This window comes from Pseudopodoces humilis, chromosome 18 (assembly GCF_049639895.1).
Source record: "Pseudopodoces humilis isolate 2021_Gansu_Grassland_sample_001 chromosome 18, ASM4963989v1, whole genome shotgun sequence".
NCBI lineage: Eukaryota > Metazoa > Chordata > Aves > Passeriformes > Paridae > Pseudopodoces > Pseudopodoces humilis.
Window position 1 is genome coordinate 1739317 of NC_142217.1, and position 13544 is coordinate 1752860.

The following is a 13544-nucleotide window of genomic DNA, read 5'->3' on the forward strand; positions in this document are numbered from 1 at the left end:
TAACAGAAAGAATGTACACATATCTATGTTTACAGTTACTGTCCTGGGAAAGTCCTTAGAAAACTATGTTAGCAAGCTCAGAAGCTGAGTTTTCAGGGCGACAGGTGTCAGTGTACAATTTGGACTTGATGATCTCCAAGGTCTTTTCCAACCTTGCTGATTCTGTGATTCTCTCAAACCACCCTTGGAGCAGGTGCAGGATAAGCCCTGGGCCTCCTCTTCACAAGGTCCAGCAGCCCAAGTCCCTCAGCTTCTCCACACAGGCCCCAAAGGCCATCCTGTCAGTCCTGCAGAGCCTCTCCAGCTCCTCCTCCTTGCCCAGAACAGGGAGCCCCACAGCCAGACACAGCAGCCCAGATGTGCCCCCCTGGCCTGTGCTGCCTCTGGCAAGGGAGCAGCACGAGGCACTGCAGGACCCTGCAGACAATTCCTGAAGCACTTGTAGGATGATCCTGCTCCCCATGGGACATTCCCATGGTGCCAAGTGGGGAACTGAAATAGGGAGTGGGGCCAGAGAAGAAAGGGCAAACAGGGATGGGCTGTTTGCAGGGGAGAGAACAGGAGTGGGCAACGGAAAGATATCTGGAGTGGGAAGAGTTAAGAAAGCAAAGGGGAAGCAAAGGAAATGCTCAGGGCAGTTTGGAGGTGGCTGCCAGGCAGCCCTGGCTCTGAGCAACAACGTCTGCAGTGGCACAGGAAACTCACAGCTCATGGGAACAAACTTTCTGTGTGACTTCAGAGGCCACGACAACCCTGAGTGGTTTCCCTCCCATACCCCAGCCCTGCCTGGCCCAGGGGCTGATGGCATTTGTGCTCCCTCAGGTTCATCTCCCCACAGCAGCACCATGGGGGTGCTGACGCCTGCTCTGGGCAGTGCAAACAGGGGCTCCTGAGCCAGTGCTGCCGTGGCTGTGCCTGCAAGGATGTGGCACCTCTCTGAGCTGGGGGAGAGGCCAGGGCTGCACAAGGGGGATGTTGTTGGCAGCTCCATGAGGACGCTCTGGGACGCTGCCCTGGGGTGTCCAGCACAGTGGGGATGGATCAGCCCCTGCTCTGCTGCTCCTTCCCATCTCCCCCAAGGACCTTGCAGAGCCCCAGCCATGCTGTTTGTCCCCAGCCTGCCCACAGCCACCCTGGGGCTGCTCACGGGGGTTTTCTGTGCTGAGCTTTGGCCTGGCCGTGTTCTTGAGAGAGCCTGGGCAAGGAGCCTGGAGCCCCCAGGCCCTGCCCTGAGGCGTCAGCGCTGCCCCAGCAGTGCCCATGGCCTGTCCCTGCTGCAGCCCCGGCACTGCCACCCCCAGGGCTGTGCCCGGCCCCGAGAGCACTCAGGCCCTGCAGCAACACCAGGGCCAGGAGGGCAGCGGGGCAGTGGCACGAGAGCAGCACCGGCAACACCAAGTGCTGCTGCTCCTGGGCACAGCTGCTGTGCCAGCACTGATCTGCCCCCAGCTCTGCACACAGACACTGCTGCTGCAGCTCCAGAGAAGGGAACAAAAGGGGCATCTCTGGAGAAAACTTTGCTGGGAGATCCTTTCTTTCATTTAAAGCCACCAGGAGCACAGGCCCTCATTGACAGAGTCTGTGTCCACAGGGAAGGTGGAGGGAAACAAAATGAGAAATGGCACAAAACAATGACATTTCTTTGCAGACACTATGAGAAAACCAAAACAATGTAAAAAAACCAACAAAACCAACAAGAAGTATCCAAGATTACTTTTATTACAAGTCATTTACAAGTGATTAAAAATCACTTTATTACAAGTGATTTGCAGGAATTGGCCAGCAGTTTCTGAAACCATCCAGTCATCATTCTCCACACTGCAGCCTTGAGCTCCTGGTTCCTCAGGCTGTAGATGAGGGGGTTCAGGGCTGGAGGCACCACTGAGTACAGAACTGACAGGGCCAGATCGAGGGATGGGGAGGAGATGGAGGGGGGCTTCAAGTAGGCAAATGTGCCAGTGCTGATAAACAGGGAGACCACAGCCAGGTGAGGGAGGCAGGTGGAAAAGGCTTTGTGCCGTCCCTGCTCAGAGGGGATCCTCAGCACAGCCCTGAAGATCTGCACATAGGAGAAAACAATGAACACAAAACAGCCAAGTGCTAAACAGGCACTGACTGCAATGAGCCCAAGTTCCCTAGTGTAGGAATTGGAGCAGGAGAGCTTGAGGATGTGTGGGATTTCACAGAAGAACTGTCCCAGGGCATTGCCCTGGCACAGGGGCAGGGAAAATGTATTGGCTGTGTGCAGCAGTGAATAGAGAAAGGCACTGGCCCAGGCAGCTGCTGCCATGTGGGCACAAGCTCTGCTGCCCAGGAGGGTCCCGTAGTGCAGGGGTTTGCAGATGGACACGTAGCGGTCGTAGCACATGATGGTCAGCAGGGCAAGCTCCGCTGAGATGAAGAACAGAAAGAAAAATACTTGTGCTGCACATCCTGCGTAGGAGATGTGTCTGGTGTCCCAGAGGGAATTGTGCATGGCTTTGGGCACAGTGGTGCAGATGGAGCCCAGGTCAGTGAGGGCCAGGTTGAGCAGGAAGAAGAACATGGGGCTGTGCAGGTGGTGGCTGCAGGCTACGGCGCTGATGATGAGGCCGTTGCCCAGGAGGGCAGCCAGGGAGATGCCCAGGAAGAGGCAGAAGTGCAGGAGCTGCAGCTGCCGCGTGTCTGCCAATGCCAGCAGGAGGAAGTGGCTGATGGAGCTGCTGTTGGACATTTCTTCACTCTGGCCATGGAGTCCTGTTGAAGGAGGAGACAGTGACAAATCAGGAGAGACTTTGCTGAGCAATGTCCAAGCCCTTTCTCCCAGCCCTGCTCCCATTTTCCTTTTCTCAGAGCCCTTCCTTCAGCCCCATGCCTGGAGCTCAGCTGGGATCTGGCCCTGTTGCTGAGATGAGCAGGGGCTCTGCCCATGGACATTGAGGAGTCAGCTCTGCTCTGCAGCACTGGGGTCATGGGAATGGGGTCAGGGGCCAGTCCTGGGGTGGGACTGCATCATCCCAAACTGCTCCTGAGGCAGAGGAGCCTGGCTGCATCTCCTGTCCCAGGGCTCAGGAATGGTGATGGCCAAAGGCAGTTTGAGAGGGTTTCCTGCTGTGCCCAGGGAGATCAGAGGGAAATGTGCAATGCAGGAGCATTGGCTGTAACTCAGTGAAGGGTCAGGGGAACTGCTTTGTCGCTCCATCTGTCCCCAGCTGCCCTTTCTGAGATGGAGGGCAGGCACTGTGTTCCCCTGAAAATCAGCCTGACACAGCTGAGTGCAGAGGGACCCAAAGCAGAGCAAATTGGTTCAGCGTTTCTCAGAGTCTCAGCCCCACTCCTGGCCAAGGACACTCCTGTCCCCAGTGTCCCCTGGAGACAGCTCACAGCTTGGGTGGCATCCCAAGGACACACCAAGGGTCCTGTCCATGGCACTGCTGGAGAAGAGTCGGGTCATTCCCAGCCTCCCAGCCTGCCCTGCCCAGAGCTCCTGGGGCAGAGGGAGCTGGGACACCCTATTGCTGTGCCCAGCCTGCACAGGAGGAGCCCAAGGGCTGGGCCTGACCCTGCAGCTGGAGCTGCCATTCCCAGAGAGCTCGTCAGCAATGCCAGGAGCACCTGGGCAAGGCAAGGAGAGAGAGCCAGGCCCTGAGGAAAAGCCTTTCCTTGCCCAGCCCTGCACAGCCCCTGCCAGGCAGCACCAGTGCAGGACAGTCACCCTCAGGCATTTCCAATCAGACATTTGCTGTGTCTTGGCATAGGGATCTGTATAAAAGTAATCATGGAATAGTTAGGTTGGGAAAAGACTTTAAACTAAAACCCCAGCACAGCTTTATGGCACTTTCCCCCCATTGCCTATTGCCTGCCCAGGGCTCTGCTGCCTGGAGCTCTCCCTGCCAGCAGCTGCTGCCCTGTGCCCAGGGCTGGGCCCTGCCAGTGCTGCCCACACCCAGCCCAGCCCTGGGGGCTCAGCTCTGCCCTGCAGAGCCCTCCCAGCTCAGGACACTGCCCGGGGGCAGCTCTGGCTCTGCAGGCTCTGATGGCAATGGCAGAGCAACCCTGAAGAGGCAGGAAAGGTGGCACTGATGCTGCCTGTGAGGGGCCCTGTGCTGATTTCTGTCAGTGCCTGGTTAAGATCTGAGAATTTACTTTTTTTAGTTTATCGCAACCTATCACAAGAGGTTGAATAGAGAAATGAAATGAGAGCTGAATATCAATGTGCAATTTCCCATCCAGGCAACCCAAAGCACTAGATTAAAAAAGCACAAACTTTCCTTTTATGCAGCCCCTGATTTGCTGTAGTCCCTGTATAATTTACATGGTGTATACGATGGGCAGAGTGGCTGAAAACACATTAGGAATCTCCTGTAAACCTAATGACCACTCAAAGTAACAGTTCAGATACCTCAGGCATTGACAAAATTCCTAATACCTTTAATAGTTATCCCCCCTCCCTGCCGTTCTGCAATAGTAGGAAACTGAATACAAAGTCTTAGAAAATGTCCTCATTTTTATCAAAATCCTTGTCTTGGAAATATTCTATGACTGATCAGAAACCCTCAGCATGTCAGAGCTTCATGAGCATTCACCTCCCCTCCACCAGAAATACTCAGAGCTGTACTCACAGAGTCTGTAGGCACTGGGATGTTCCAGCTTGAGGAGATGCCTCCAGGAGCTGCAGCTGCATTGTCCTGCAGCCAGAGGCTTCCTGTGTCAAGGGCTGGCAGTGATTCTGCCCCAGGCACTTCTCAGCACCTTCCCAGCCCTGACTGATTGAAGCTCTCTGTGCCTCTGGGCTGTGCCCAGGGTGGCTGCAGGCAGTGCCCCAGCCCTGCTGGGCTGGCAGAAGAGCTGCTCAGCCAGAGAAATGTGCTTTTGAAGCTCTTCTTGGTTTCCAGGAGCTGCCTCTGTGCCAGGAGCCTGGCCCAGCTCAGCAGCACAGACACAGCAGCAGGACTTTAATGAGCCTCTTGGGGCTTTGTGCTGAGGCCCTGAACATCAGTCCCTGAGAGGGAGGGGAAGAAACCACTCAAGAACTCCAAGTCAGAATGGAACTCCAAAGTTTCTTTCACTTTTAATGGGTCCCACTGAGGGACGTGACTGAGAAAGTGTCCCCAGGCCCCAGGCAGAGCAGAGAACTGCAGGCACTGATGACAGCTGGGGACAAAGAGAAGCCAAGGCTTGGTGCCCTGGGCCACAGCAGCCAATGCTGTGCCAGCAAGGGCTGTGAGGAGACACCTTGTCCTGAGGCCCTGGGGCCTCCTGGCACAGCCCCAGCAAGGCTGGCCACTGTCACCCCCTTGGCCTGCCCTCAGCATCCCCCCTAGCCCACATGCCAGTGGCCTCAGGGATCTGCTGGAAGGAGTCCCTGGGGAGCCTTGCTCAGGAATGGCCCTGGGGGGCTCCTTCATGCTCCCAGGGACTGCAGCTTTTCCAAAGCACTTTGGCTTTTGCTTTGGAGTCTCTGAGAGCTTTGTGCAATCCTGGCCTCCAATTATCTGCTGTAATTAGTCCCTTGAGAGGCTTAGTCAGCAACAACACTCAGTGGGGCTCATTAATGCTTCAAGGTACTTCAGGTTCTTAAGGCACTTTCCTTTTTCCTTCCCACACTGAGTCTCTGAGAAGTTTGTGCAGTCATGGCCCCAATTATCTGCTTTAACGAGTCCCTTGGGAGCTTTGCATTGACACTCAGTGGGGCTCAGCAATACTTTGAGATACTCAGGGTTTTTCAGCTACTTTGGATTTTCCTTCCCACACTGAGTCTCTGGGAGGTTTTTGTGCAATCCTGGCCTCCAGTTCTCTCCTCCAAGGAGTCCATGAGGAGCCTGTGCTGGGGATTGACCACAGTGGGACCCATTAATCCCTGGAGACACTTTGGGTGTTTCTTCTGACTTGGACTCCTGGAAAGGTTTGTGCAATCTCCTCTCAGGCCCTGAGGTTCAAGGGCTCAGCCCCAAATACACCATGGGGCTTATTAGGATCAAGCAAGTTCTAACAAATCATGGCTGTGCCTTGATTTCCCTCTGGTCTGGTGCAGTTCTTAGGAAAGTTTCCTACAATAGTTATGGAGAAATAGTTCAAAGAACTTCTAGGAAATATGTATTCCTATTTTAAAGGTGTCTTTTATTCTTGTTCTCTTTAGAGCAGAGGTGATTGCAGCACTCAGTGATGGATATTGATCCAGGGTCTCTCCTAAGGAGGTCTGGCCAGGTCAGAGAAGCTGTGCCTTGAGGTCTGACCCAGTGGGGACAACCTTGCTCCACATTTCCCAACCTCATCCTGTCTCTCCTCACTCCCCTGGGACCTGCTTTGCTCACAGAACTGGCTGCACTCAGGCCAGGAGGGGTTTTCCTTCTTTGATTTTAGCAATCTAAAACTGCTGAGTTTCCCCATGGAAAACAGACACCCTCCTCAAGTGTGTGCCAAGCCCAAGGTGCCACCAGGGAGGTTCCCCTTCCCCAAGGCAGAACCACACAAGGAATGTTTCAGACACACAGGGAGTTCTACAAGAAACACAACCCCAGAGTTGGCTGAAGGCAGAATTAGAGCAGCTGCTGAAGGACAGACAAGCTTTGAACTCCTTGCAGCTGAAAGCACCAAGTGGGTTGTTGGGAGATGTGTGAGTGAGGCAAGAGTGAGGGGAGGGAAATGCAGAGAGCCCTGGAAGTGTTTCTGTGTAGACAGGCTGCTCCAAGGTCAGCGTTGGACTTCTCTGGATTTCTCATCTCCCCAGTGACCTCACAGAGCCCCCTGAGGTGTCACACAGATACCTGGGATATCACAGCCCACTCAGTGGTGTCACACAACCTGCCCAAGGATGTCACACCACCTTTCTGTGATGTCACATCTCTTCCTATATGCCACAAAACCACCTCGTGATGTCACATAGCCTCCTGTGATGTCACACAGCAACATTTGATGTCATAGTTCACTCTGTGATGTCACAGTCAGTACTGTGATGTCATACAACCTGTCCTGAGATGTCACATGGCTCTTCTATGATGTCACTGCCCACTCTAGGATTTCATATCACAACCATGTGGTGTCACAGTCTGCTCAGTGATGTCACAACCCTCTGTGTGATGTTGTACATCTAACCTCTGGTGTCACAGTCCTCTCTGTGACATCACAACCCACTAAGTAATATCACTCAGCTCACACTGTGATGTCATACAGCCACACTGCGATGTCACGCCCTGATTTCTGATGTCACACAGTCCCCCTCTATGATGCTGTAGCTGCTCAGTGACGTCACACAACAAACTCTGGGATGTCACAGCCCCATCTGTGACCTCACACAACCCACTCGGAGCTGTCACACAGCCCCTTTCTGACATCCCAGCTGCTCTGGGGCTCCAGGACACAGCCACAGAGGTGCCGCTGTGACACAGCCCCCTCTGGCACATCCCACAGCCCCTGCCAGTGCTGAGCCCCTGGCAGCTCTGTCTGGGCCTGCTCGTGTCCCTGAGCTGCCCTGGCAGGGCCCCAGCCCTGCTGGGCTGTGCTCAGGAGCTGCTCCTGGCCAGAGCTGTCTCTCTGCAGCGCTGCCCTTGCCAGGAGCTGCCTCTGGGCCAGGAGCCCGGCCCAGCTCAGCAGCACAGACACAGCACCAGCATTTTCATCACCCTCTCGGGCCTTTGGGGCTCTTTGCATCACACTCAGTCCCTCAGAGTGTGCTCCAGAAACTTCTCAAGAGCTCCAAGTCAGATGGAAACACTGAAGTTTCTTGGAGTTGAAATGAGAGACACAAGTGAGAAAGCGTCCCCAGGTTCCAGGTAGAGCAGAAGACTGGAGGCCCTGATGGCAGCTGGGGACAAGCAAGGGAAAGGTGTCTGTGGTGCTGAGCTAAGCTGGATGTGTTTCAGGAATGCCAAGGGCCAAGGGCTGAGCCCCAGCCCCTGGCAAGGCAGATGCTGTCCCTCCCTCATTGCTCAGGGCTCTTCCCGGGGCACTGGCATGTGGGGATGTGCAATGCCAAGGGCAGCACCATGGGGCGGCCCCTGCCAGGCTGCTGAGCAGGGACAAGGAGGCAATGAGGCCCCAGGGCTGCCAGGGTCACTTGTCCCCTGCTGGCCTCAGGCCCAGGGCCAGCAGCCATGGCCAAAGGGCTGCACAAGTTGCCTCTGGCAGGGCCTTGCAGCTTCACAGCCCAGAGCCTTCAGCCTCTACCTGCTGCTTATGTGATGAGGCCTCCAAATCCCATCCTGGGAGATTTTTGGGTCCTCTCCATGGTCTGTAAAAATGGAAACACTGGTCAAAGTTATTTTCTACCAAATCATGCATTGACAAGGATCAATATAATTAAGCTGAAGAAGAATGGATTTGGATTTGTTAGAAGGAGGAAATATTTTACAATCAGAGTGGCACAAAACTGCAACTGTTTTTCCAGACAAGTGGATGCCACATCCCAGAACTGCTCCCAGAGCAGGAGCTCTGTGCAACCTGACACAGTGAAAGCCCCTCCCCTCCCCAAGGATGGAATTCCTGTTGTGTGGGTTCTCTCATGTGCTGGGTGCCCTCACAACCCTCCTGGCCAGAATGTCTGCTGAGGGCCAGCCAGGCTGCTGCAGTGGCACTGACCTCACAGCCATCACCACTGCAGCCATGTCCCCTGGGCCTGGCTCTCCCCTTTCCTCTGTCCCTGCCTTGTCTCTGCTGGCATGAAGAGTTTGCTCATTATTATCTTGTCCCCAAGGTGCTGGGGCCAATTGCTTCCCAGTCAGGCTCCTGGAGCAGCAGTGGCTTTTCAGAGCCCAGCCAGAAATGAGCCCTGAAGCAGCAGCTCTGCAGCGCTGGCCACCAGGCCGGGGTGCCAGGGGAGCCTTCTGGCCATGCCCTGGGAGCAGCTGCTGCTGCCAAGGTGCCTTTGGTGCCTCAGGCTGTCCCTGGCACAGCTCCCAGCACGGCACTCTGCACTTGTGCCCGAGCCCTTCCCTGGGTTGGGGCTGGCCTGGGGCTTTTCCTGCAGTGGGATCTGCCCTGGCCATGGCACAGGAAAGGCAGTTCCTGCTGGAGCAGGAGGCTGTGCCTGGAATGAGCTCAAACAGCTCCAGCAAGGCCCTGTTTACTTCAAAATTGCTTCCTAGAGCACTATAGTCTAATAATTGTTATAGCTCCTCTACTCTGGAGTAAGTAACTCTTTTTCTTTAATTACTCTGTGGTGTAAATAAATCAAGTTCAGAATCAGTCACAGTTGTATTTGTATAAATATATCGGATATTCCATTGTTAATCCTGTGGGACAAATTGCATTACGGTTCAGTTCCAACAGTCCAATATTTACACATAAACCTTGACAAACTTGGTCTGGGATTGAATCCAGCTGCTCCCAGTCTCCTCTCTTAGAAGGAATTTAAAAGCCTAGGCATCCTGGAGGGGTTTGAGGATCCATGGTGGCTGCTCAGTATCATTTCTCCACCTCACGACTCAGCAGGAGTTTCTCCAGTAAAGAAATAAAGCTTTTACATGAAGCTCCCACTCTGCCCATGAAACAAAGCCCTGGGAGTGTCTGTGACAGAGCGATGCCTTTGCAGCCCAAGGTCCCCTGGGATGTCACCATGGAATTGCTGGGACTGCGTCTGAGCACACGGCTCTTCAGCATCCCCAGACACCCCTGGGAGGTCTCCATGGAACCCCTGTCTGTACCTGTCTCAGACAGGTCAGGAGCCAGAGCCTGTTGCCATGGCAACCATTTGCAGTCCCATCCCCAGGCTCATGGGATCACAGAGCCACAGAATTGGCTGAGTTGGGAGGGAGCCATGGGGATCCTCCAGTCCAACTGCTGGCCCTGCACAGGACACCCCAACAATCCCAGCCTGGGCCTGGCAGCGCTGGCCAAACGCTGCTGGAGCTCAGCCAGCCCTGGAGCTGGGAGCCTTCCCTGGGGAGCCTGTTCAGTGCCCCAGCAGCCTCGGGGGAAAAACCTTTTCCTCACATCCAGCCTAAACCTGCCCGCCTCAGCTCCAGCCGCTCCCTCCACTCCTGTCCCTGGGCACCAGAGGGAAGAGGTTCCCACAGCCCCCAGCCAGGGACCCGCTCCCAAGGCTGCTGCCATGGCAACCAGGCCTGGCACCAGCTGGGATGCTCGGTTTCCACGGGCTGGGCTTCAGGAATGGCATTCCCCAATTTCCTGCTCCCACTAAAACTGCGCCACCACACATTTCCCTCCCAGCTCCCATGGAAAGCAGAAAAGGCAAAGATCCCGGGCTGGGATAAGAACAATTTACTGGGAACAGCAATGAGATAAGGAACAAACACAAACAGAAACAATTTTGGTAACAGAAGGGATAAGACAAACTAATTACAGGGAAAACTAAAACACTACCAACTGGCTCTTAATGGCCACATATTTCCTCCTGCCTGGAAAGGACACCCTTCTCCTCTGGTGAGAGAGAGGGAGTCCTTTTCCTGCCCCTGGCAATGACCTGAGATGGGATTGCATATAATAACAGCTACATGATCAGACTCTCATGTTCTTTGATCCCACATCATGTCATTGCCATGGGCAGGAAAAGGGACAGGTGTCTTCCCAGCATGGATCCCAGGGAACATGGATCACCAGGTCTCTGCCCAACATCGGTCCTCCAGTAGGGGATTTCAGCTGGAGCAGTGGACAAAGCTCTACCGGAACTTGGGGCCTTTGCAAGGCTTCCCTTACCAGTACCTCCGTTGGTGTTGGGTCAAGTTAGAGCTCTGGGTGAAGCTCTTCCCACACTGGGGACACTCATAGGGCCTCTCCCCAGTGTGGATGCGCCGGTGACTGATGAGGTTAGAATTCTGCTTGAAGCCCTTCCCACAGTCAGGGCAGCGGAAGGGCCTCTCATCCGTGTGAATCCGCTGGTGCAGGAGGAGATTGGAGCTGGTCTGAAACCTCTTCCCACACTCGGGACACTCGTAGGGCCTCTCCGCAGTGTGGATGCGCTGGTGACGGATGAGTTCAGAGTTGCAGCTGAAGCCCTTCCCACACTCAGGACACTTGTAGGCCCATTCCCCAGTGTGGATCATCTGGTGGCAGATCAGTTTGGTGCTCCACCTGAAGCTCTTCCCACACTCCAAGCACTTGTAGGGCTTCTCCCCATCCTGAAGCTGCTCATGGACCACCAGCTCAGAGCCCTGGCTGGATCTCCGTCCACCTTCCCGGCACAGGGTGGGTCTTTCCTCCTCAGAGCACCCTGGGCTGCGTTTGGAGCCCCTCCTCCTGCAGGATCTCTGAAGCTTTTCCTCCCCGCTGGATTCCTGCTCTGTGGAACTGCTCAAAATGGCCTCTTCCACGAGGTTCTGCCGTGGGGATTTGTCCTCCCTGGTCTCCATCCTCAGCTCCTTGTCTGGGGGAGGAAGGACAAGGAGAGGATGGGATTTGCCTCCGTGCCAGAGGGAAGGGGAAGGAGATCCCCCCAGTGCGTCCCCGGCAGGACGGCGTCAGCAGTGGGGTTGTCCTGCAGCCGGGGGCCATGCTGGGCTGGGAGATGGAGCAGGAGAGAGGGGGAAAGGGGCACTGACTTCCTCCTCACCTGCCTGGGTGTCCTGGGACATCTTCCTCTTCCTCACAGCAGCCTCCTTCTCCATCCAGCCAAAGTTTAGCAATGAAAAATCCTGGTTTCAGAAAATGCAATGGATGATCACTTTGGGTTAGGGGTTTCCTACTCTCCAAGTCCTTCCCTAGAAGTCACCGGGCATCTGGTGCCCATATAAACCACCAAAACACTAATATTCAGTCCCCTAAAATACACAAATGGCCAAGATTCACCAAAAACACCCATCCATGTGTTTACCCTCTCTTGTCTCTCCACTGTAGGGTCCTGGAAGCCCCCCTGTCTGGATTGCTGCGGGTCAAGTTCGTATTGGTGTTCCCCCTCTCTGTCTGCTGGGGCTCCTGGCAAGCCAGGAGGTTCCCCTTCTGTGGCCTCACCACTTTGGCATCCCAGGAGTCCTGCGTGGTCAGCACTGTCTGGGATCCCTGTTTCAGGCTCCTGGGGTATCCATGGGCCCCCTTGTCCATGCTCCCAACATCTGCAGGCTTCGGGAGCACCCCCAGCTCTGGCATTGCCCGTTTCTGCTGCCCCCATTGCCGCTTTCCCTGCCAGCCCTGCTGGTCCCGGGCGATCCCCACACGGCTCTGGGCTGACAATGCAGCCCCTGAGGCGGGCAGAGCAAGCCCCAGCACGGGGGGGGAGCCTGCATGCTCCGCTCCCTCGGCAGCCGCGCCCAGCCCCGGGCACAGAGCTCCGGCAGCCCCCATTGCCGCCCCCTCCCCAGAGACCCCCGGGGACCCCCGCAGCCGGGGCTGCCTCTGAGCCAGGCGGCCCCCGAGCCCGGCTGCGTGGCCAGGGGGGCACGGCGAGCCCGGGGCCTCTGTGCCAGCGCTTGTCCCGCTCTCCCTCAGCCTCTGCCCGGCCCGGCCCGGCCCCCCGAGCCCCGCCAGGCCCCGCACGGCCACGGCCGGCCCGGGCCGCTCCCCTCGGAGCCCGCTGCGGACACGGCGCCGGCCCGGCCACACGGACCCGCCTGTGCCGGGGGCCCACGGGCCGCCCAGCCCGGCCGGCGCCCCGCCCGCGAGCACAGAGCCCTGCCGAGGGCACTCCCGGCCCGAGGCGGGGGCTCCGGGCCGGGCCGGCCGCTCCCGGCTCCCACAGCCCGCCCGGGGCCGCCCCGCCCGGGCCGGGGCTGCGCCAGCGCTCCCCGCACCCGCGGGGCTGCAAACCGCTGGGCACAGCTCACAAAAAAACATTCCCCCAGCCCCACAAAACACCAAAATACCAATCGGCCATCACCCCCCCACAAAAAACAATTCAAACCTCAAACCCACAAACCGACCGCTTCCAGCCTCTCCTCCTGCGCCTTCCCAGGGATCCCAAGCCCGCGGGAATGCCCCCGGAGCGGGACAGAAAGCTGCTCCGGCCGAGGCACTTTGAACACCCCGGGCTCTCCTCTGGGGGCCCTGCAACACCCGCCAGTGGAACCTCGCCGTGCAAAGGAACGATTTTGGTGCTCCCTGGGGAGGCCAGAACTGAAACTTTGTTCCTTTTGCCTCGGGCCAGAGACCCCCGGGCTGTTTTCTGCACACACTTCCAGCCCCCAGCGCTTGCTGCAGCCGCTCCCTGCAAATGTCCCACTGCCAGGGCCCTGTCCTTGCTGTCACCCGCTGTGGCTGGCCATGAACAGAGCTCCTGCACTTGCATTTCCAGCTGCTGTGCAACCAGAGCTGAGGGATCTGCAGCTGCCTGAATGCAAAACCTGGCAGAGGAGCCTCTCTCGAGGGGAAATCTCCCCTTCCTGAGCCAGCCCGTGGCAATGCTGCCATTCTCTGCTGCTGCTGCTGCTGCTGGGGCACTCGGGGCTCTGGCCGAGCAGGAAAGGTGACCCTGAGCCAGGAGCTTTCCTTGGCTGCATCAAAACCTCGGTGCACAAAGACCTTCCCAGTGCTGTGCTTGTTTGGTTTTTTTAAATTAATTATCTCCCCCTGTGAGCTGTGGGCAGAGCTCTGTAACTGTGTGTGACACTTGTCTGTGGCACTGTGGGGGTGGCCAAGGGGACCTTCCCCGAGCTGTCTGCAGAGGAATCCACAGCAGC

General features: G+C 56.6%; 3 protein-coding genes across 5 annotated transcripts in view; 1 reads left to right on the forward strand and 2 right to left on the reverse strand.

Annotated features, from left to right (window-relative positions):
* LOC148182904 (olfactory receptor 14J1-like) overlaps positions 1-6855 on the forward strand; it is a 9423-nt gene extending 2568 nt beyond the window's left edge. Inside the window, exon 3 of the mRNA XM_088064240.1 lies at positions 6813-6855. Coding sequence (XP_087920366.1) covers positions 6813-6855 — 43 coding nt within the window. The remainder of the gene's footprint in view (positions 1-6812) is intronic.
* Positions 1-11540, reverse strand: part of LOC148182897 (uncharacterized) — a 164575-nt gene extending 153035 nt beyond the window's left edge. Inside the window, exons 1-2 of the mRNA XM_088064260.1 lie at positions 11486-11540; positions 10639-11299 (exon numbers count right to left, since the gene is read on the reverse strand). Of these exons, the coding sequence (XP_087920386.1) occupies positions 10639-11299; positions 11486-11540 (716 nt within the window). The remainder of the gene's footprint in view (positions 1-10638; positions 11300-11485) is intronic.
* Positions 1699-4805, reverse strand: LOC148182905 (olfactory receptor 14I1-like). Of its 3 annotated transcripts, none has more exons than XM_088063836.1 (2): positions 4602-4805; positions 1699-2736 (listed from the first exon to the last, which is right to left on the reverse strand). In XM_088063836.1, exon 2 carries the CDS (start codon positions 2711-2713, stop codon positions 1748-1750), a length of 966 nt encoding a protein of 321 aa, XP_087919962.1. In that variant the 5' UTR covers positions 2714-2736; positions 4602-4805; the 3' UTR covers positions 1699-1747. The 3 variants fall into 3 exon arrangements, with proteins under 3 accessions (XP_087919962.1, XP_087919961.1, XP_087919963.1); XM_088063835.1 differs by lacking the exon at positions 4602-4805 and adding an exon at positions 3391-3521; XM_088063837.1 differs by lacking the exon at positions 4602-4805 and adding an exon at positions 3364-3489.
* Positions 11541-13544: the final 2004 nt, after the last annotated feature.

What these genes read in the sequence shown, in the direction of transcription:
- LOC148182905 (XM_088063835.1), bottom strand. Translation starts at nt 3,433, where the DNA reads ATGACCCGACTCTTCTCCAGCAGTGCCATGGACAGGACCCTTG. An exon ending in TGCCATGGACAGGACCCTTG is followed by an intron (nt 2,737 to 3,390) that starts GTGTGTCCTTGG and finishes CTCCTTCAACAG; the next exon opens with GACTCCATGGCCAGAGTGAA.